This window comes from Furipterus horrens, unplaced genomic scaffold, assembly GCF_987537825.1.
Source record: "Furipterus horrens unplaced genomic scaffold, mFurHor1.1.pri manual_scaffold_5, whole genome shotgun sequence".
Classification (NCBI taxonomy): Eukaryota; Metazoa; Chordata; class Mammalia; order Chiroptera; family Furipteridae; genus Furipterus; species Furipterus horrens.
In genome coordinates this window covers 179,115,264-179,136,991 of record NW_028327175.1, presented here as the reverse complement: position 1 = coordinate 179,136,991, position 21,728 = coordinate 179,115,264, and the positions used below count along the sequence as shown (strand labels likewise).

The window sequence follows — 21,728 nt, the reverse complement described above, 5'->3', positions numbered from 1 at the left end:
ATGCTAGCCAGGGTTCTGCCTAATGCTATTGTTCCACAGAGGCCCTGGGGACATTTTGGGTGGAACAGTTTCTGAATGTGTGGGATGGTCTTACAAGTTTCAGTCTGTCATTAGGGTACCCCCAAAACCACAAGCATAGTTATTGGGACAACCAAAAACCATGTCCAGATCCCTGCAGGCCATGGTGCCTCATTCAGTTGAGAACCATTGAATGTTTTTTAATGTGCTGTACTTGTTAGTATTTCACTGTGGTATTTCCAATTTTATGTTACTTTAATTTTACCTCATTAATGCACTGTGTCTGAAATGTTTTTTTTTTTTAATTGGGCAGGGTAAATATATTTTAAAACTCACCTGGTTGTTTATGTTGGAAATTATAGGCATACCTTGGGGATAATAGAGTTCAATCCAGACCACTGCAATAAATATTGCATGAATTTTTTGGATTTCCAGCACATATAGAAGTTATTTTTACACTATACTGTATCTATTAAATGTGCAACAGCAGTATATCTAAAAAACACAATGTACATACCTCAATTATAAAATACTTGATTGCTAAAAAATGCTAACCATCATCTGAGCCTATTGGAAAAATAACACCAATAGACTTGCTGGATGCAGTGTTGCCACAAACCTTCAATTTGTAAAAGAAAAAAAACAAGGTATCTGCAAAGTGCAATAAAGCAAAACTTAATAAAAGAAGTTATGCTTGTCTTTGCTTATGTTTCATGTTTATTCTTTTTCTTTTCTCTCCTTGCTTTTTTCCTTACGTTGTAAAATCTCTCTACCTTTTAGCCTCTAACTTTCACTTCCCTTGCATAGCCTTCTCTACCTCTTCCAGCCAAATCTAATCCTTCCTGTAGCACTCAAATCATATTTAGACATTATTTTGTAATTTATGTCTTTATGTATCTCATCTGATTATGTTCTTTTTCAAGGGAGATCCTCTTTGTGTCCCCAGATTTAACAGTGCTTAATTAAATGCTTTCCTATTTTATTTATTTATTTTTATTTTTAAATCACAATTTACATTCAATATTATTTTGTATTAGTTTCAGGTGTACAGCATAGTAGTTAGACAATCATATACATATTTTACAAAGTGTTTCCCCCAATATTTCCAGTAGCCACCTGGCACTATATACAGTTATTACAGTATTTTTGACTATATTTTCTATGCTATACTTTACATCCCTGTAATTATTTTGTAATTATCAATTTGTACTTTTTATTCCCTTTACCTTTTAAACACCCATCCCCCAAGGCCCCTCCCCTCTGGCAACCATCAGTCTGTTCTTGGTATCTATGAGTCTGTTTCTGTTTTGTTTGTTCATTTATATTCTTTAGATTCCCCATAATTAAATGCTTTTGAATTTAATGTGTAGTTCATAATTGACATTGTATTGCCTTTAGATATGAGTCACTTAATCTTCCACTCATACTTAGGAGAGAACATTTTTATATTTTATTTAATGATATATGTATTCAAAAGCATGTAAATTTGTAGACTATTACAAATCACTTGGCAGAACCAAAATTAGACTTGTGGCTCCCCAGTGTTTTGTCCTGATTTAAAATAGCTTTGTACTACCATTAGTGTATTAATGGGGAGAAGATTTTAATTTGTGCTGTCTACTGAAAAGTAAATCTCTGCTGCAGAAGTTAACATTTCAATTTGGTATCAAAATATATCTTTAGCAAGTTAAATTGCATATGTTATTATTTCATTATCACATTTACATTCTTTAGACCAAATCTAAATGGTGAATATTAGATTTATAAAAAGAAAAGACAAATTTTGGACATGCACTTTGGGGAAGAACTTTCTTTATAATAATTTTTTAAATTATATTTTATTGATTATGTTGTTATAGTAGTCCCAGTTTCTTTTCCCTTTGCTCCCCTCTTCCCAGTATCCCCCTTCCTTTCAGCAATCCTACCTTGCTTAGTTCATGTCCATAGGTCATAGATATAAGTTCTTTGGCTTCACCCTTTGCTATGTTATTCTTAACTTCCCCCTGTCTATTTTGTACCAACCAATTATGCTTCTTAGTCCCTGCACCATTTCTCCATTTATCCCCCTTTCCCATCCCAGCTATTAACCCTGCAAATGATCCCCACACCTATGATTCTGCTCCTCTTCTGGTTGTTTGCTTAGTTTGTTTTTGTTTTTATTTTTTAGATTTAGTTGTTGATAATTGTGAGTTTGTTGTCATTTTAATATTCATAGTGTTAATCTTCTTTTTCTTAAGTCCCTTTAACATTTCATATAATAATGGCTTGGTGATGATGAACTTCTTTAGCTTTACCTTGTCTGGGAGGCACTTTATCTGCTCTTCCATTCTAAATTAAAGCTTTGCTGGATAGAGTAGTCTTGGTCTTCCTTATGTTCCAAATCATTCATTTGAACCCTGGTTTTCTTTTCTTCACCATTGGTTTTGTGTGGATTTTCCTTTGTTCCATTTAGCATAGCCTTCACTTTTTCCCTTATGTGTTTGCTGTACTTAAGCATATCTGTCAGGTCTGTGAGCATCTTCAACACCAGTGTTTATAACTTTGCATCTCTTAGGTTGGCTATCTCCTCTATTGTTAGGTTGGCTATCTCATTGTCGCTTAGTTCTCCCACTGGAACCTTGATGCATTCCCTCTATTGTGCCATATTTCTCTGTCTCCTTATCTTGACAGGCTCCTGTGTTGGTGTGCCTCTGTGTCTTAGGTAGAGCTGTTGCACCTGTTATGTTGCAAGGGACAGAGCCTTAGGTATTCGTCAGTACAGGGTGACCCATTTCATCATGTTGCGGCACTGTGTGTAGGGGAGAGGTCTGAGAGGGAAAAATGTCTCTTGCTCAGCACTTGCCCCTTTTCCAGGCACTTCTCCTAATTCCATATGCAACTGGTGCCTCTCTAGCTGTTGCCCCGGCCGTTGTTCCCAGAATGGGTGGGTCTGTGAATGTTCTAGGACCATGGGAGCCCTTTAAACAAGCAGAGTCTGCTGAGAGACCGGCAGTTTCTGCCTCCATCCCAATCCCCCCTGGTTTTAACAGTCAGAAACAATGAGGCTTTATTTTCCCTGGTGCTGGAACTGTGAGCTGTGAAGTCTGGTCTGGTGCTGGGAGTGCTCCTGAGGTGTCACTTCCCACTTTTTAAAAATGTGTGACTGCGCTCTCTGCCAGCCTGCCACTGCTGCCACTGCTGCTGCTGCTGCTGCCACCACACCACATCCTCTCCACCCCGCTCTGCCCCGCCTACCTATTTCTTCTTTATATTTTTGTTTGTTGGACTTCCATGCAGCTCGATTTTCTGGAACTTCTGATTGTGTCTAGTTTTTAGATAGTTGTATTTTTTCTTAGTTGTGGAGGGAGATGCAATATGTCTGTCTAGACCTCCATCTTGGCTGGAAGTCCCAGATCTTTGTTTATATTAATCAGTCTGTTACTTTATTTAGCTGAGCCCTTGGTGGTAGGATTTACATCCTTGGATTTCCCCCAAATGAGCTTTCAGGCTTTTCTTTCTCATCAAGAGAACAGAAATCATTTATTCTATTTAAAACTACACTATTTGGTTATTAGGGGGACAACAAATGTTTGTGTTTAAAGTCTGTTAAGCCTAAAATATAACCATTAACTTTTAAAATCTTGGTGGGTAATTTGGTATATGTTAGCTAAAATCTCTCTTACTAAAACCTTGGCTTTAAGCCATTGACACATTGTTAGCTTTTCTAAACTTATTATGGATTTTAAGTAAATATATAAGGATGGAAAATGGAGATCAATATGACATATTTCATCTTTTTTTAGAAATAGTGATTGCTAAGGCCTAAAAGGAGAGAGAATTTTGGATACCAAAGTGAAAATAAATTCTTTATGTTTTTCTTGTTTGTTTACCTTGGTATTTTTCCAAGCGAAATAGTTGAACTGCAAATTTAATCTTTTCTTTTTCTAGCAAACACTTATTCTAGCAGTGATGTATATTTTCCGTTACTTGAAGAAAAGTTAGTTCTTACAGTATTATAGTTTTGATTTGTCTTGCCTGCCTTTCCTCAGTGTCATTTCTGATGTTGGTTCCTGAGATATGATCAGAACAGTTTTCTTTGCATAGTGGTTTGTGATTAATACAGGTATTCAGGATTCCTTTTTTTTTTTTTTTTTACGGGCACCAGGACCAATGATCACTAGCTGCCCAGATAGCAAAAAATTTTGATTCCAAAATCTCTTGATGTCAATTCCGCACGTAGAGCAATCAAGCTGTTCTACGTGTGCCACTCATGATAGAAGCCCCCCCCCCGTTTTTTTAAAGATTTTATTTCTTTATTTTCAGATAGAAGGTGAGGGAGAGAAACATCGATGTGTGAGAGAAACATCAATCAGTTGCCTCTCTCACACCCCCAACTAGGGTCCTGGCCCATAACCTAGGCATATGCCCTGACAGGGAATCGAACCCGTGACCTTTCAGTTAACAGGCTGGCATCAAGTCCAATAAACCACACCAGCCAGGGCTACTTTAATATTTTATTACATGGGAAATATGTTTTTATTTCTTCTTGCTAAAACAGTCTTATTTTTCACTAATAAGTAATGTGTGTTCTCTTCACTATCATTATTATTGATAAGAAACCTGCAGTTAAACAAGTACATTTTTCCAACAATGTTGCTGAAGAGTACCTGAAATTATTTCTGCCTTAATTTAGTAAATGCCTTTTGGTGTCTCTGCTTTTGAAATTGCTAAACTAATTATTGTATTTCTTGTCTGTATTTTTTATTTCTTCTATCAGCCAATACCGCTCCTGAAACAGAAGATGAATCATTCCATCACAATGTCACAGGAACAGATTGCCAGTCTTTTAGCTAATGCTTTCTTCTGCACATTTCCACGTCGAAATGCTAAGATGAAATCAGAGTATTCTAGTTACCCAGACATTAACTTCAATCGGTATGTTTCCAGAGAATATCTCTTTAATAATGAAATGGAAAAGGATGGAAGACCTAATTTTTATAGAGTGATTTTTCATAGGCCTAACATTTTATCTGTACTTACCTAATTTATCCCTTACAATACAGTGAGTTAAGTGGTATTCTTGCCATTTTGCAGGCAAGATAAGTAAAGTTTATAGGACTTTATTAGGGTCCAGGCACCAATAAGACTCCGAGCTGAGATTTAATCTCAGGTCTGACTTACTCCACGGTCCATGCTCTTTCTACCGTGTCAGAATGTCCTCTTCCTCTTGAGTGTCCTGGATTCTTTATGCCTCTTCAGTGTAATTACTCACAGGAACATTTATTGTACATTATATTCTTTGAGTGGTGAAAAAATGTTAGAACTAGAGTGCAAGTCCTCCTTTTTGTGCAGTCTGAGTTTAAAGTCATAAGGCTATCTTACGAGACTTGGTAAACAAAAGTGAAAGTTGACTGACTTTTTATAGACATAACTAATTTTTCAATGTAAAATATTTAAATGGAAGACAAAAATATTTTATTTGACTATATTACATTGTGAAGGTATTAATAAAGTTTTAAATTCTAACCATTTTCCCAAATGATTAAATGTAAAATCTTCTTGGCAAATGAATATCACTTTAAAAAAAAAATTTCTCCCACTCCTCACCCGCAACCACACAGCTCCCTTCTTGGGAAAACCTCTATTTTTTCCCTTTTTACCTGAGAATTATCCTTTGGTATCTGTGGATGGAATATAAGTTTTCTTCCCTAATATCAGGGGCCGCCTTCAGGAAGTTGTTACAATATATGGTCTTCTTTCCCAGAAGGCTGTGTGTAATGTCTTCCTCCATTATCTCCCTCCAACACCCATCTCTTGCCTCTGAGGGAGCTGTGTGGGCAAGTTCAGAGGAGGAGGTGCAGTCGAGGAGCAGTGTCATGCTTTTATGTGCTGTTCAGTTTTTGTCTTCAAAGTTGATTGGTGCATTAATGTCACTTATTTTAGTTTACTGTTTTAATATTTTTAAAAACTTTTAATTTATTTTGAATTAGTTTTAGACATGTAAAAAGTTGTAAAAATAGTACTGAGAATTCCTGTATACAATTCACCCATACTGTAACCATACTGTAACCATAGTAAAATTATTGGAACCAGGTAGTTAACATAGTTATAGTACTATTAACTGCAGACCTTATTTGAATTATAGCGGTTTTTCCAATATATTTTTCTGTTCCAGGATCCCCCCAGTTTGCACAATGTATTTAGTTTTCTTTTCTCCTTCACACTATACCTTAGTTTTTCCTTTTCTATCATGACTTAGACACTTTTGGAGACTAATCATCAGTTATCTTGTAGAATGTCCCTCAGTTTGGGTTTGGCTGACATTTTTATACAAATGGAATGAGGTCATACATTTTGGCAAAAATACCATAGAACTGATGTTGTGTCCTTCTCAGTGCATTCTATCAGAGGGCTCATGATATTGACATGTCCTATTACTGATGGTCATCTGGCTAAGGTGGTATCTGCTTGGTTTTCCACTGTATAGTCACTGACTTTTCCTTTTGGGTTAATAAATATCTTGGAGGAGATATGTTGGCACTATGCAAACATTTTGCTTCACATTTCCCCCACAAATTTTAGCATTCACTGGTGGATCTTGTCTGCAACAGTTATTACTGTAGTGTTTACGTATTGTAATTTTTAATTCAGTCTTTCTGCATTTATTAATTGGAATTCTATTGTAAAGAGGAGGTATCCCTACCCCTTCTGTCCCCTATATTTTTAAAAAATTATTTATTTATTTGTTTGTTTATTTATTTATTTTTAGAGAGAGGGGAAAGGAGAAAGAGAGGGAGAGAAACATCTCTGTGTGGTTGCCTCTGACTCACGCCCTCAACTGGGGACCTGATGTGCAATCTAGTCATGTGCCCTGACTGGGAATCGAACCAGTGATACTTGGCTCGCAGGCCGACGCTCAATCCACGGAGCCACAGCAGCCAGGGCCCCATATTTTTTAATATTAAGATCAGAATGGACTTAGAGAGATATATCAGAATTAAACATTGTCATTTATTTTAGTTAAATTGTTCTAGCTTTGTCCATTAGGGTGCCTTCATCTTGGCTTCTGTGTTCTTTTTACCAAGTCCCAATCTTTATTTTGAGCATTTCTTACTTTCTGGCATCACAAGATGTTCCAAGCTCATCTTATATTTTTCATGGCCGAACTCTGGAATCAGCCATTTCCCCAAGAATCCCTGGTATCTTTTACTAGAGAATGGTATGGTATTTAAAACGAAGAACTGGGTGATAGGTGTGCTCATTGCTGCTAGAATATCATTGTTTCTAATACTACTTACTTTTGCAGTGTAAAAATGGATTCACAGTGACATGGAATGTTAGCTCCAAAGGCTTTACTTTTAGCTTCTTGAAATTTAGACTGTGTCTCTCTCTTAAGATGTTAAAAATTCTAGGATTATCTGATTAGTAATTAATATAAGTTTTAATTAAAACTAAGCCATAGACACTTTAGTACAACTTATTGTGTTTTGTTTTATTTATGTGTTTAACAAATGAAAGCATAGATGATTTAACTGAAAGAATACTTTTAAATTAATAATTCTTGGGCTATATATATATATTTAAAATTTTATTTATAGTGCTTTTCTGTTACAATTGTCCCACTTTTTCATTGCTATCCCCCACCCAGGCCACCCCTTCTCCCACGGCCCATCCCGATCCCCGGTGTCCAGGTTCATGGGTTATTTATATTAGTTCCTTTGCTAAACCCTTCCCCTATTTACCCGTTCCTTCTCTCCCCCCTCCCCCCTGATAACTGTTACTCTGTTCCTTGTTCATTTTTGTTCATTTATTGTGATGTTCATTAGTTTCCTGTATTGGGTGATAGCATATGGTAATTTTCTTTCATTGCCTGGCTTATTTCGCTAAGCATAATTCTCTCTAGTTCCATCCATGTTGTCGCAAATGGCAGGAGTTCCTTCTTTCTCTCTGCTTCATAGTATTCCATTGCATAAATGTACCACAGATTTTTAATCAACTCCTCTACAGATGGGCACTTGGGTTGTTTCCAGCACTTGGCTATTGTAAACAGTGCTGCTGTGAACATAGGGGAGCATAAGTTATTTTGAATTAGGGTTTCAGGATTCTTTGGGTATAATCCTAGTAGTGGAATTGCTGGTTCAAAAGGCAGTTCCATTTTTAGTTTTTTGAGGAAATTCCATATTGTTTTCCATCGTGGCTGAACTAGTCTGCGTTCTCACCAACAGTGCAGTAGGGTTCCCGTTTCTCCACATCCTTGCCAGCACTTGTTTATTGATTTGTTGATGATGGCCATTCTGACAGGTGTAAAGTGGTATCTCATTGTGGTTTTTATTTGCATCTCTCTGATGGCTAGTGATGTTGAACATTTTTTCATATGCCTCTGGACCCTCTGTGTATCCTCCTTGGAGAAGTGTTTGTTCAGGTCCTTTGCCCAATTTTTAATTGGGCTGCCTTCTTTTTGTTGAGATGTGTAAGTTCTTTATATATTTTGGAGATCAATCCCTTTTCTGATGTATCATTGGCAAATAGGTTTCCCCATATGGTTGGTTCCCTTTTCATCTTGCTGATGTTTTCTTTTGTTGAGCAGAAACTCTTTAGTTTAATGTACTCCCATTTGTTTATTTTTTCCTTTATTTCCCTTGCCTTAGTAGATGTATCAGTGAAAATATTGTTACATGAGATATCTGAAATTTTCCTGCCTATGTTTTCCTCTAGGACTTTTATGGTGTCACAGCTTACATTTAAGTATTTTATCCATCTTGAGTTTATTCTGGTGTGTGGCCTAAGTTCTTGGTCTAGTTTCATTTTTTTACATGTCCCTGTCCAGTTCTCCCAGCACCATTTGTTGAAGAGGCTCTTCTCATTTCATTTTCTGTTGCTTCCCCCTTTGTCAACGATTAGTTGACCATAGAGGCCTGGGTTTATTTCTGGGCTCTCTATTCTGTTCCATTGATCTATATGTCTGTTCTTATGCCAGTACCAGGCTGTTTGATTACAGTGGACTTGTAGTATAGTTTGATATCAGGTATTGTGAGTCCTCCTATTGCTTTCTTCTGTCTCACGATTGCTGTGGCTATTTGGGCTCTTTTTTGGTTCCATATAAATTTTTGAAGTACTTGTTCTAGGTCTGTGAAACATGTTGCTGGTATTTTAATAGGGATTGCATTGAATCTATAAATTGCTTTGGGTAGTATGGACATTTTAATGATGTTGACTCTTCCCATCCATGAACATGGTATATGCTTGCATTTATTTGTATCTTCTTCCTTAATTTCTTTCTTCAGGATTATGTAGTTTTCCAAGTACAGGTCTTTTACCTCTTTGGTTAAGTTTATTCCTAGGTACTTTATTTTTCTTGTTGCTATAGTAAATGGGATTTTTTTTTCTAGTTTCTATCTCTGATATTTTATTGTTGGTGTACAGAAATGCCTTTGATTTCTGAATATTGACTTTGTACCCTGCTATTTTGCCAAATTCACTTATTAGGTCAAGCAATTTTTCGTGGAGTCTATAGGGTTTTCTATATACACTGTCATGTTGCCTGCAAATAATGAGTTTTACTTCCTCTTTCCCAGTTTGGATGCCTTTTATTTCTTTTTCTTGTCTGATTGTTGTGGCTAGAACTTTCAATACTATGTTGAATAGGAGTGGCGAGAGTGGACATCCTTGCCCTGTTCCTGATCTCAGGGGGAATGCTTTCAGTTTTTGTCCATTGAGTATGATGTTGGCTTCGGGTTTCTAATATGTGGCCTTTATTATGTTGAGATGTGCTCCTTCTATTCCCAGTTTGTTGAGTGTTTTCATCATAAATGGCTGTTGTACTTTATCAAATGTCTTTTCAGCATCTATTGATATGATCATGTGATTTTTGTCTTTCATTTTGTTTATGTGGTGTATTACATTTATTGATTTGCGAATATTAAACCATCCTTGCATCCCTGGGATGAATCCCACTTGATCATAATGTATGATCTTTTGAATGCGTTGCTGGATCCAGTTTGCCAATATTCTGCTGAGATTTTGAACATCTATGTTCATCAGTGATATTGGCCGTTAGTTTTCTTTCTTTGTTGTGTCTTGAGCAGGTTCTGGAATTAGGGTAATACTGGTTTCATAGAAAGAGTTTGGGAGTCTTCCCTCTTCTTGGATTTTTTGGAATAGTTTGAGAAGAGTAGATGTTATTTCTTTCCTAAATGTTTTGTAAAGTTCACCTGTGAAGCCATCTGGTTCAGGGCTTTTGTGCACTGGGAGTTTTTTGATTAGTGTTTCAATTTCACTCTTTGTGATCGGTCTGTTCAGGCTTTCTGTTTCTTCTTGATTCAGTTTTGGAAGATTATATGTTTCTAGAAATTTGTCCATTTCATCCAGGTTGTCATGTTTCTTGCCATATAGTTGTTTGTAGTAATTTCTTACAATCCTTTGTATTTCTGTGGTATCGGTCATGATATCTCCTTTTTCCTTTCTGATTTTGTTTATTTGGGTTCTCTCTTTTTTATTTCTTGATGAGCTTAGCTAAAGGCTTGTGGATTTTGTTTATTTTTTCAAAGAATAAGCTCCTAGTTTTGTTGATCTTTTGAATTATATGTTTAGTCTCTATGTCATTTAATTCTGCTCTGATCTTGATTTCCTTCCTTCTGCTCGCGCTGTCCTTTGTTTGTTGTTGTTGTTCTAGTTCTTGTAGCTATAGGGTTAGGTTTTTTATTTGGGATTCTTCAATCCTTTTTAGGTAGGCCTGTATTGCTATGAACTTTCCTCTCAGGACTGCTTTTGCTGTGTCCCATAGGTTTTGGGCTGTTGTGTGTTCATTATCATTTGTTTCCAGAAACTTTTTGATTTCTTCCTTGATGTCATTGTCGACCCATTCATTATTTAATAGCATGTTATTCATTCTCCATGAGTCTGAATGTTTTTGAGTTTTTTCCTTGAGGTTGATTTCTAGTTTCAGGGCATTGTGACCTGAGAAGATGCTTGATATAATTTCAATTTTCTTGAATTTGTTGAGGCTTGTTTTGTGTCCTGCCATGTGGTCTGTCTTTGAAAATGTCCCATGTTCATTTGAAAAGAATGTATATTTTGTTTCTCTGGGGTGAAAAGTTCTATATATATTAATTAAGTCCATTTTGTCTAGAGTGTTGTTCAATGCCTCAATATCCTTGGTGTTTCTTTGCTTCGAAGGTCTGTCCATTGTTGACCATGGGGTTTTAAAGTCCTTTACTATGAGTGTGCTGCTGTTGATATATTTTTTGTAGTCTTCCAATATTTTCCTTATATATTTTGGTACACCTATGTTGGGTGCATATATGTTTATGAGGGTTATATCTTCTTGATGGATTGTTCCCTTAAGTATTATAAAATGTCCTTCTTTGTCTCTTTTTATGGCCTTTGCTGTGAAATCTGTTTTGTCTGATATAAGTATTGCTACCTCGGATTTGTTTTCATGTCCATTTGCTTGGAATACTTTTTTCCATACCTTCACTTTCAGTCTGTGTAGATCTTTTGTTTTGAGGTGTGTCTCTTGTAGACAGCATATATGTTGGTCATGGTTTTGTATCCAATCTGCTACCCTGTGTCTTTTGAGTGGAGCATTTAATCCATTTACATTTAAGGTAATTATTGACAAGTATTTATTCATTTCCCTTTGTTCCTGTGTTCCTCTCCCTCTCTCTTTTTCTTCTTTTTCTTACAACATTCACTTTAGCATCTCTTGCAAAGCTGGTTTGGTGGAGATGTATTCTTTTAGTCTTCCTTTGTCTGGGAAACACCTTATTTCACTTTCCATTTTTAAGGAGAGCCTTGCTGGGTCAAGTATTCTTCGTTTTTGGCCTTTGTTTTTCATTGCTTGGAATATTTTTTGCCATTTCTTCTGCCTTGTAGTGTTCCTGTTGACAAATCAGTTGATAGCCTTATGGGAGCTCCCTTGTATATTATTTGCTGTTTTTCTCTTGCTGCTTTTAGGATTCTCTCTTTGTCTTTGAATATTTCCAATTTTATTATGATATGCCTTGGATTAGGCCTTTTTGGATTCATTTTCATTGGAACCCTCTGTGCTTTCTGGACTTGCATGACTTTTGCTCTCATCAAGTTAGGAAATTCTCTGTCATGACTTTTTCAATCAGCGTTTCTATCCCTTTTTTTCCTTCTTCTCCTTCTTTTATCCCAGTGATTCGAATATTGTTTTGTCTCATGTTGTCCTGCAGTTCTCTTAAAGCCTCTTCACTCTGTTTCAGTCTTTTTTTCATTTTGTTGTATTATTTGGGAATTTTTTTCTACGTTGTCCTCTAACTCACTGATCCGGTCTTCTGCTTCATTTAGCCTGCTTTTGATTTATTCTACTGCATTCTTCAGTTCAGAAATTGTATTCTTTATTTCTTCCTGGTTCTTGTTGATAGTTTCTATGTCTTTTTTTATGCTGGTATAGTTTTCAGTAAGCTCTTTATAGCTCCTCTGGAGCTCTTTATAGCTTCCCTGGAGATCATTATAATTTTCTTTGAGTTTGTCAAGTTCATTGAGCTTTCTCATTATTGTTGTGTTGAATTCCATGTCTGATAGCTCACTCGCTTCTATGTCATCTATCCTTCTTTCTGGGAATTCCTCCTATCTTTTTGGTTGAGTGTTGTTTCTGTTTGGCGGGGTGTTATTGTGCCTCCCTGTTTTGGGCACCTGTCTTGTTTCTGCTTCTTAGATTGATCTGCTTTTATTTTCTGCCTTTGTGGCGTGAACTTCTTATATACAGTTGTTGAGCTGCTGTCTCCAGTTGACGTCACTTGGAGGGGACCAGTCTGCTTAAGTGATTTCTTCTGTAGCACTTGGGATGCTTCTGCGCTGGGACATAGTCTGCTGCTTTCCCAGCTCTTTCTCAAGAGCCAGCACCCAAAACTTATTACAAAGTGCCTCTAGTTCACTTCACTGTCCTTTGTCCTCAGCCAGAGGTGAGTGTATTCCCTTGTGAACGCCAGGGGTGGTTTTACCCTTTGCCCACGGGGGGTGGGGAGGTGGTCCCAAAGCAGACTGGTTACTCTCCTGTTCTGTTGGAAGGGGAGGCCTCTACTCGCCGGTGGGCAGGTTTGTTGTGGGACTTTTGGGATGGGTATTACATTGGTTTCACGCCCATTGGGGTGGATCCGGGTGGCACTTGTGCCCGTGTGTGGTGGCTGGCAAGTTGGTTCTGTGTTCGTTGGGGCCGGGCCACGGGCACTTGTGTGTGGCGTCCGGCCCACTGGTCTTGCGCCCACTGGGGCATGCCCGGGTGGTACCTGGGCTCAGCGGCTGGCCTATTGATTTGTTGCCTGTTGAGGCGGGCCAGAGGTTCCTGGGCACCGCAGTGGTGGTTGGGCTATATTTTTAAGACTTTTGGACATTAAAATATCAATGAAAACCTTTCTTGTTATATACAGTTACTCTCCATTATCAACACCAAAGAGGAATGGGGTAACAAAAAATGAAAAATAATGACATCTCTGTAAGGGAATGTCTTTACAATTTCAACAAGATGGTATCCATTCTATGTCAGTCTTCTTTGATTGTGTAAATACCAGTCTTGAGGGGCATGTTTTTAACCTGTTTTTTCCACATCGGAACATTAGCTAAGTTTCAGAGACTAGTATTTAGTCATTTCGTTTATTCAAATATACAGGGAACAATTACAGTATTCTCCATAGTCTGTTAAATGCCTTGGGATTACAAGGGAAAGGAACAAGCTAATTTCTGACTTCTATGCCTTTCTGTCCTCCACTTGGCTTTTACTCTTCTTCAAGCCTCAGTTCACACATCACTGTTCCTGATAGCTCTCTGATCCTGCCAGAACAGGTTTCCTACTCCTCTGGGTTTCTATGACAGCCTGCGTGTACCTCTGTTGATATAAAGGAGAGGTGTACAGCATCACAACACTGTATTAGCAGAGGATATAATTTAATAAATTAAATTTTCCTGGGAGAAATTACTTTTGAACTAAGTATTGAAGGGAGAGTAGGAGTTTTTACCTAGGAGGAGTAGTGATGGCATTCTAGGCAGAGGAAACAACATGTACAAAGGTACTGTGAAGAGAAGGACACCACAGTCCCAAGGACTGATATGGCGGGTGAGTGGGCAGGAGAAGAGACTGGTGTACCTGATCAGTGTTATATTTTCAGAAGTTTGTTTTGACTACAATGTGGGAACCCAGTGGAGAAGGGGCCAGAGTACAATGAGCTTATCCAGTTTGGGAGTCTATTACATTGCACCAGGAAAAGATAGTAGATGGGATAATGTAGTGGTGGGGTGGAGCCATGGAGACACTTGAAGGGCAAGTCAATGTGATGGTGATGGACTGCATTGGTGGTTGGAGGTAGAGGGGCACCCAGGGTACTCTCTAGGTTTTTGTAACCAGGAATGCGCCTTTTGTTTTCTCTACTTTTCTTATGGTACTGCCTACCCTGTTTTGTTATAATTGCTTGTTTAATCCTTTCAGTGGGACAAGGATCTTACCTGTCCTTTTTTGTTGTTGTTTTCATTGTCTCATGTATTGTTGGCCTTCAATAAATTTTTTGTGGAGTGAATGAAAATAAATTTGAAGATGAAGAATTTGAGAAATCAAGTGACTGGTTGGTGGCTGAGTGCAAGGACTGTAACTTATATTCCTCATCCTCAGTCTTCTTTTACTTTTCAGACTACATCTTATTCTTATGAATTAGCAGGTGTTTTATTTTTAAGCTACATATAATTAATAGTTTTTATCTTCTGTGTCTCTGGTTTTTGGGATAGGATTGTAAGAGAACAAAGAACATTGGTATCTGCAATTGCAGTTGTGTAAAGAATCTGTTTATTAAATACATTTTTTTGCCTATTTGAAAAAAAATTATTGAGTATTTACTATATAAGTAGATTCACTCACTAATAGTTAAGGGCTTCTCATCTCTTGTAGGTTTTCTTTTTTAACATAGAAAAGGGAATGGTCAAAATTTGTATGTTAGAAGTGGAAATTTCATTTTATAAAAATTATCTTTCTATGTAGAGAATTTTTTTAAAAAATTATTTGTTTGTTTATTTATTTTTAGAGAGAGGAGAAAGGAGAAAGAGAGGGAGAGAAACATCGCTGTGTGGTTGCCTCTCACTCGCGCCCCCAACTGGGGACCTGCCGTGCAACCTAGTCATGTGCCCTGACTGGGAATCAAACCAGCGACACTTGGCTTGCAGACCGACTCTCAATCCACTGAGCCACAGCAGCCAGGGCTATGTAGAAAATTCTTATATTAATAGTAATATAATAATAATTCTTAATAATAAGAATTCTATGGAAGTAGCCTTTTTATTTATTTGGAATAAACGTTTGATCAATCCTAAGATCTGCAGAGATGCTGTAAATTATAAAAATTCTATCCAAAATTCTAAAGACAATGCCAGTGGTTCTAGTTTTTTTTCTGATTATTGGTTTTAGAAAGAAGTTGCACTAATTAATAATGCTTTAAAGTGAGTGTTTCAATTACTCCTTACAATTTGTTTCTGTGGAATGAGTAATCAGCTAGTGCATGTATCTAAGATAATCCTTTGCTGTCATAGTTACAAGTTTTCTCAGAAGATTGATTCTTTGACTCAATTGTAGAGTTTTCCAATTTTTTGTTTTTTTGATGAGTTGTGTGTTTTCTTACTAAATTAAGGTTGTATCAGAAAGCCTCTTTTCTAAAGTTATTTTTTAAAACTGTATTATGGCTATTTTCAAACATACCAAAAATAAAGAGAATAGAACCAATATTTTAATCACCAGCTTCAATAGCTAGCAATATTTTTTTTGCTTTTTTTCATTTATTCAGCACCACTTTTTTTCCTCGAATATTTTAAAACAAATTCCAGACATTAAGCTTCACTTATGAAGAATTCAGTATTTAAAATCTTCACAGATAACTTTAATCTTATGTCTTGGTTAAGTGTTTATAGCCCCCTTCTCTGGAAAGCATAAGGTTCTCTTGCATAGAATTATAAATATATATTCCTCATCAGTAAAACAAGAAAAAGCACAAGAAAGGGAGCGAAAGCTTAAATGTGATTAAAACCTACAGTTGTAGGTTTTAGCAAGGAATAAAAAAATGTAAATAGAATATGATCTCAATTATGTTAAAATATCTGCATCTATTAATATACTTCTGTATTCACATCTCTGCATATAGATACATCAGCACGGAGATGGACTGACAAGAAAATGAATCAAAATATGATTACCACTGGGTAGTGAGATAAAAGAGTTTAATACCTTTACTTATTCTTTTGTATATTGTTCAGACCGTTTATAATGAGCATTTATTACTTTTATATGAGAAGAAAAAGTTACTTAAGAGGAGAACAAGTCAGTCATTAGAAATGGAACAGAAGACACAGTTACTGAAAAGAGTGAACAATTTTTGTAATTTAATTTTGAGGGTGGAGTCCCACAGATTTTTTGAGCCTTTTTTGAACAGCTCGTATGGATAGTTTATTCCTTCTTCATTACAGCCCCATAAACAGAGTATTATTACCTCCCTCTTATCCTAACTTTTTCATTTAGCATGTAGAAGAAACACAAGGGCCCTGTGAGGGCTGGGCACCTGCACACTTAAAAGCCTTTTTCTCAACAGTAAGATGGACCACAGGTTTGGGATGGCTGACAGGTAAAAGTCAAGAAGTCTTAGGAAGCTTGGCTTTTGTGCCTTTCCATTTCCTGCCACCAATTACCAGAATATATATTAATTTTAATATGTTTTAATGTTTCTTGACGTATATTTGATTATGTTCTTAAAGTAGTCCTAATATTTTTTCTCCTTTGCTACCCTCTGCCCAGTACCCTCCTTCCCTCCAGCAATCCCAGCCCCCTTAGTTCATGTCCACAGGTCATGCATATAAGTTCTTTGGCTTCACCCTTTGCTATGTTATTCTTAACTTCCCCCTGTCTATTTTGTACCAACCAATTATGCTTCTTAGTCCCTGCACCATTTCCCCATTTCTTCCCCTTCCCACTCCCAGCTATTAACCCTGCAAATGATCCCCACACCTATGATTCTGTTCCTCTTCTGGTTGTTTGATTAGTTGGATTTTGTTTTTATTTTTTAGATTCAGTTGTTGACAGTTGTGAGTTTGTTGTCATTTTAATGTTCATAGTTTTGATATTCTTTTTCTTAAGTAAGTCCCTTTGACATTTCATATAATAATGGCTTGGGGATGATGAACTCTTTTAGCTTTACCTTGTTTGGGAAGTGCTTCACATGCCCTTCCATTCTAAATGATAGCTTTGCTGAATAGAGTAAGCTTGGTTGTAGGTCCTTGCTTTTCATCACATTGGATACTTCTTGCCTGCAAAGTTTCTTTTGAGAAATCAGCTGATACTCTTACAGGCACCCGTTTGTAGGTAACTCTCTGCTTTCTTCTTGCTCCTTTTAAGATTCTCTTTATCTTTAACCTTTGGCATTTTAGTGATGTGTCTTCATGTGGTCCTCTTTGGGTCTAGCTTGTTTGGGAGTCTCTGTTCTTTCTGGACTTGTATGTCTATTTCCTTTGCCAAATTTGAGAATTTTCCTCCATTATTTTTTCACATAAGATTTCAATTTCTTGCTCTTCTTCCTCTCCTTCTGGCACCCCTATGATTCAAATCTTAGAACATTTAAAGTTGTCCCAGAGGTTCCTAAGCCTCTCTTCACTTTTTTCAATTCTTGTTTTCTCATTTTGTACTGGTTGACTATTTTTTTCTTCCTCATGTTCCAAATCATTGATTTGAGCTCTGGTTTCCGTTTCTTCACCATTGGTTTTGTGTGGATTTTCCTTCGTTTTACTTAGCATAGCCTTCACTTCTTCTCTTATTCCTTTGCCATACTCAAGCATATCTGTCCAGCCTGTGAGCATCTTTATCACCAGTGTTTTGAGTTCTACATCTGTTAGGTTAGCCATCTCCTCATTACTTAGCTCTCCCACTGGAACCTTGATCTGTTCCCTCTTTTGGACCATACTTCTGTGTTTCCTCATTTGACAGGCTACTATGTGTGTAGAGGTTAATTAAGGTTGGTTGAGGCCCCGGGCACAGAAGAAAATATTGGGCCCCTTAAAAAAAGAGAGAGAGACAGGGAAAATAAAAATACATGTTAATCGTATTTTATGCGTTGTAGTAATGAAACCAAGCTTGGTGTCATTTAAACCAAGTGTAAAGTTGGGGTTTTGCGGGGCCCTTTAGAGGTTGGGTCCCAGAGCGTGCCTGGTGCGCCTGCCGTTAAATCCGTTTCTGTTGTGTGTTTGCCTCTGTGTCTTAGGTAGAGCTGTCTCACCTGTTATGTTGTAAGGGCGGAGCCTTAGGCATTCATCACTGCAGGGTGACCCGTTTCACCACATGTGGCGCTGTACATGGGGGAGGGGTCAGAGAGGGAACAATGCCACTTGCCCAGCACTCACCCCCTTTCCAGGCACTTCTCCCACTTCCATATGAGACTGGTGCCTCTCTAGCTGTTGCTCTGGCCGTTGTTCCCAGAGTGACTGGGTCTGCGGACATTCTAGGACCATGGGGGCCCTTTAAACAAGCGGACTCTACTGAGAGTCTGGCAGTTTCTTCTTCCGCCCCAACCCCCACTGGTTTGCACAGAGCAATGAGGCCTTATTTTCCCCAGCGCTGGGACCGTGAGCTGCGCGGTCTGGTCTGGTGCTGGGAGCGCTCCCCAGATATCCCTCCTGACTTTTTAAGACATTTGACTGCGCTTCCCACTGGCCTGCCACTGCCGCTGCTGCTGCTGCCACCACCACACCTTGTCCTCTCCTCCCTGGCACTGCCCCTCCTACCTGTCTCGATGAGTATTTCTTCTTTATATCTTTGTTGGACTTCGATGCAGCTCGATTTTCTGGAACTTCTGGTTGTCTCCAGTTTTGAGGTAGTTGTATTCGTTCTTAGTTGTGGAGGGAGACCCAGTGTGACTGTCTAGGCCTCCATCTTGGCCGGAAGTCAATATATGTTTTAATTTTAAGTCATGTTTGTTTTTCAGCTAAACTTCTCACAGGAAAGCTGGGACTTCTTGGAAACACTATCTTCATCTTTTTGATTAAGGGTGGTCATTTATCCTGAAGACTGATCTGGTTGGTTCTGAGTATCAGCATGTTAAGCTTAATAGGGAAACAGGGTGAGCTCCCTTTCTTCATGAAGGGAATGTGGATTAGAACAATGTGAGCATTTTATGTAAATAACTGTTGTGTTTTTTTGCTGGGTATTATGTAATGCCTTATCCAGCACAAGTACCTCTGCTTACTCAGCATCATCTGAAATTTTATTTTGCATGTGAGTATCTCTTTATAATAGCTAATCGTCGGCAGCCGTCCGTCTCGAGAGACGATGGTGTAGCTTCCTAAGAGTCTATCTGCACCGCCGAGAATGGCTGTGCAGTCCGACTCGGGAGTGACACGGTATCTGTCTCCTCCCGTGTTGAAGCTACAGAGCCTGGGCAGGGTGATATGGAGGGTCTGCTGTTGCCCATGCAGCAGACCCCCCCTCTCTTCGCAGCTGAAGGATCCAAGGGAAAGACGGAGTCAATACAGCTTGGCTTCAGGTGCGCCGCAGGAGTTGCCGGTGTTGACTACAACGTCAAACCGCCTTAGGGACTCCGGCTCCGGATTTTCTGTCGGGGTTTACTCCCTTAGCCTTTCCCCTGAAGAGGTATGCCGCAAGGCAGCGGAGGTTTTTTGGAGTCAGAGTTTTCCTTCTCTGATGTGCCCTGACTGGAAGATCGAACCAGCGACACTTAGCTCGCAGGCCGACGCTCAATCCACTGAGCTAAACCAGCCAGGGCCTATAATAGCTAATATTTACTAAGTATTTGCCATTTACCAATCACTGTCTATTTTTTATTTAATCCTTGTATTAATCTTATAAGATAGGTATTTTTCTCATTTTTTCAGATGAGAAGATGAAGGCTTAGAGGGTAGTTTACTTCACCAAGTTAACTTGTATAATTGGGATGCAAACTCAAGAGGATAGAGGTAGCAGCCTCTAGAAGCTGTATCCCTTAAGGATTCTACTATACATCCTCCTTTCAATGAGCCACATTAATACTGTACCTCATATCTAGTCAGAGATTAGAACTCTCCTTAGAGATAATTCTTGATCTGTAAAATGAACCATAGCCATTCGTCAGTCCAAAGTGACGATGAGAGATTTAAACTCACAGTATCTCGGTAGCATTTTCACCAAATAGACTTTTAAGTAGGTCTATATGTAGGCATACTCTTGTCTTCCTGGCTGACAGATGTTTTTTGGTCACTAGAACTGAAAATTACTGTAATTAAGGCAGGTAAAGCCTATGGTAGTCTATACAGTTGTTTTAGAGACTCTTCAACAGCAGGATGTATGCACTTGCCTCTCACTGAGATGGTATGTGTTTTAATAAGCCTAAACAAGCAAACAACAGGAGCAAGGATTATACATGATCATTGATGCAGTCTGTTGACAGCTCACTTTGATTCTGTCAATGGACATTTCTAATTGGGGAAACTTCTATACTAATAGGTTCAGTTTGAGTAAATGAATTGTCATCAAAACTTGGACTTGAATATTGTCTTCTGTTCAAATTCATTGCTCTTTCATTATATCTTGCTGCTTCTCAAGAATAAAGTGCTCTGAGTGCTCTCCAGAAATGGGAAACAACCAAAAATTCCCTTTTTATGTGGTTTATGAAAGACCAAGTACTAATTTGAGAGCCATTTGGTAAGCTGATTATGGAACATGTTTTGTTTTCTTTTTTGCATAGTTGCTATTTATGGTTGTGGTTTCTGGCAGTTGGGAGCTGTGTGTGTGTGTGTGTGTGCGCGCGCGTGCACGCATGCTCACACATGCGTATTTAGTCTCAAAAGAGGTATGACTAACTAGTTGATTGAATAAGAAAAATGGTTAAGAGTATGTGTTGGGAGAGTGACGTCAATAAATTGAATAAGTCTTGCTTTTTAAATTTATTGTTATGTTCTTCCAGCCCTGCTTAGTTATGTTAAATATCCCTGACCTTTTCCCCTGCTTGCCTTTCAGGGCCTAAACATTCATATAAAGGCTTCCAATGTGATTAGCATTGATGCTTCTAAGATTGCTTAGAATCCAAGGGTTAGAGATTAATTGTGGGCTGTGGCAGTGGTCAGCCCAGGAGGCTTTTACATCTGCCTCTTTCCTGGATTAAAAATGCTGCTGGGGCCATATGGCAGAGTGCTTCACAGAAAAGCCAAGAATGACTTTCTGGCTGGGTTTGGAATTATAATTTGCTTCCATTTTAATATGGAGGTTGTAGTGCTTTGGGTTTGATTTACTATATACTAATGGGATTAATTCTTAACTTGAAACCTCATGGGTGTGTGTGTGTGTCTAGAATTCAATTCTGGTAATGTTATCAATATTTCATTCAGGGAAATATTTTATTAAACTGTGTTTCTCTTTATGTGTATGGAAAGAAAAATGCCAGTTAATAAATAACGACTTTGAACGACATGTTACCTTGAAAATAAAAAGTTTTGTTTAGAACAACGGTAAGTTTGCCTTCGTAGCTTTTTCTGTTTGCTTTCTTTAATAATCTGTAATTATTCAGGTAAATGCCAAAATGTCTACCCTCCATGCAGAGGGGTTATTATGGCCTAGTTTATGTTCATGTTTATACTCACGCCTGCTGTTGCAAAATATGCCTTCAAATATACATACCCAGAATCTGAAAACCTAAATTAAAAAAAAAATTGGTGTTGAGAAATTAAGAAAATTGGATGGTGCTTGATTATTATGAGAAGTC

General features: G+C 37.9%; 1 protein-coding gene and 1 pseudogene across 3 annotated transcripts in view; one reads left to right on the top strand and one right to left on the bottom strand.

The window, feature by feature from the left end:
* PARG (poly(ADP-ribose) glycohydrolase) overlaps nucleotides 1–21,728 on the top strand; it is a 191,147-nt gene that overhangs the window by 101,199 nt on the left and 68,220 nt on the right. For all 3 annotated transcript variants that reach the window (XM_090278367.1, XM_090278368.1, XM_090278366.1), the window contains one exon: nucleotides 4,775–4,932. In XM_090278367.1, coding sequence (XP_090134493.1) covers nucleotides 4,775–4,932 — 158 coding nt within the window. The remainder of the gene's footprint in view (nucleotides 1–4,774; nucleotides 4,933–21,728) is intronic.
* LOC150010469 (U11 spliceosomal RNA) lies at nucleotides 4,152–4,293 on the bottom strand (annotated as a pseudogene).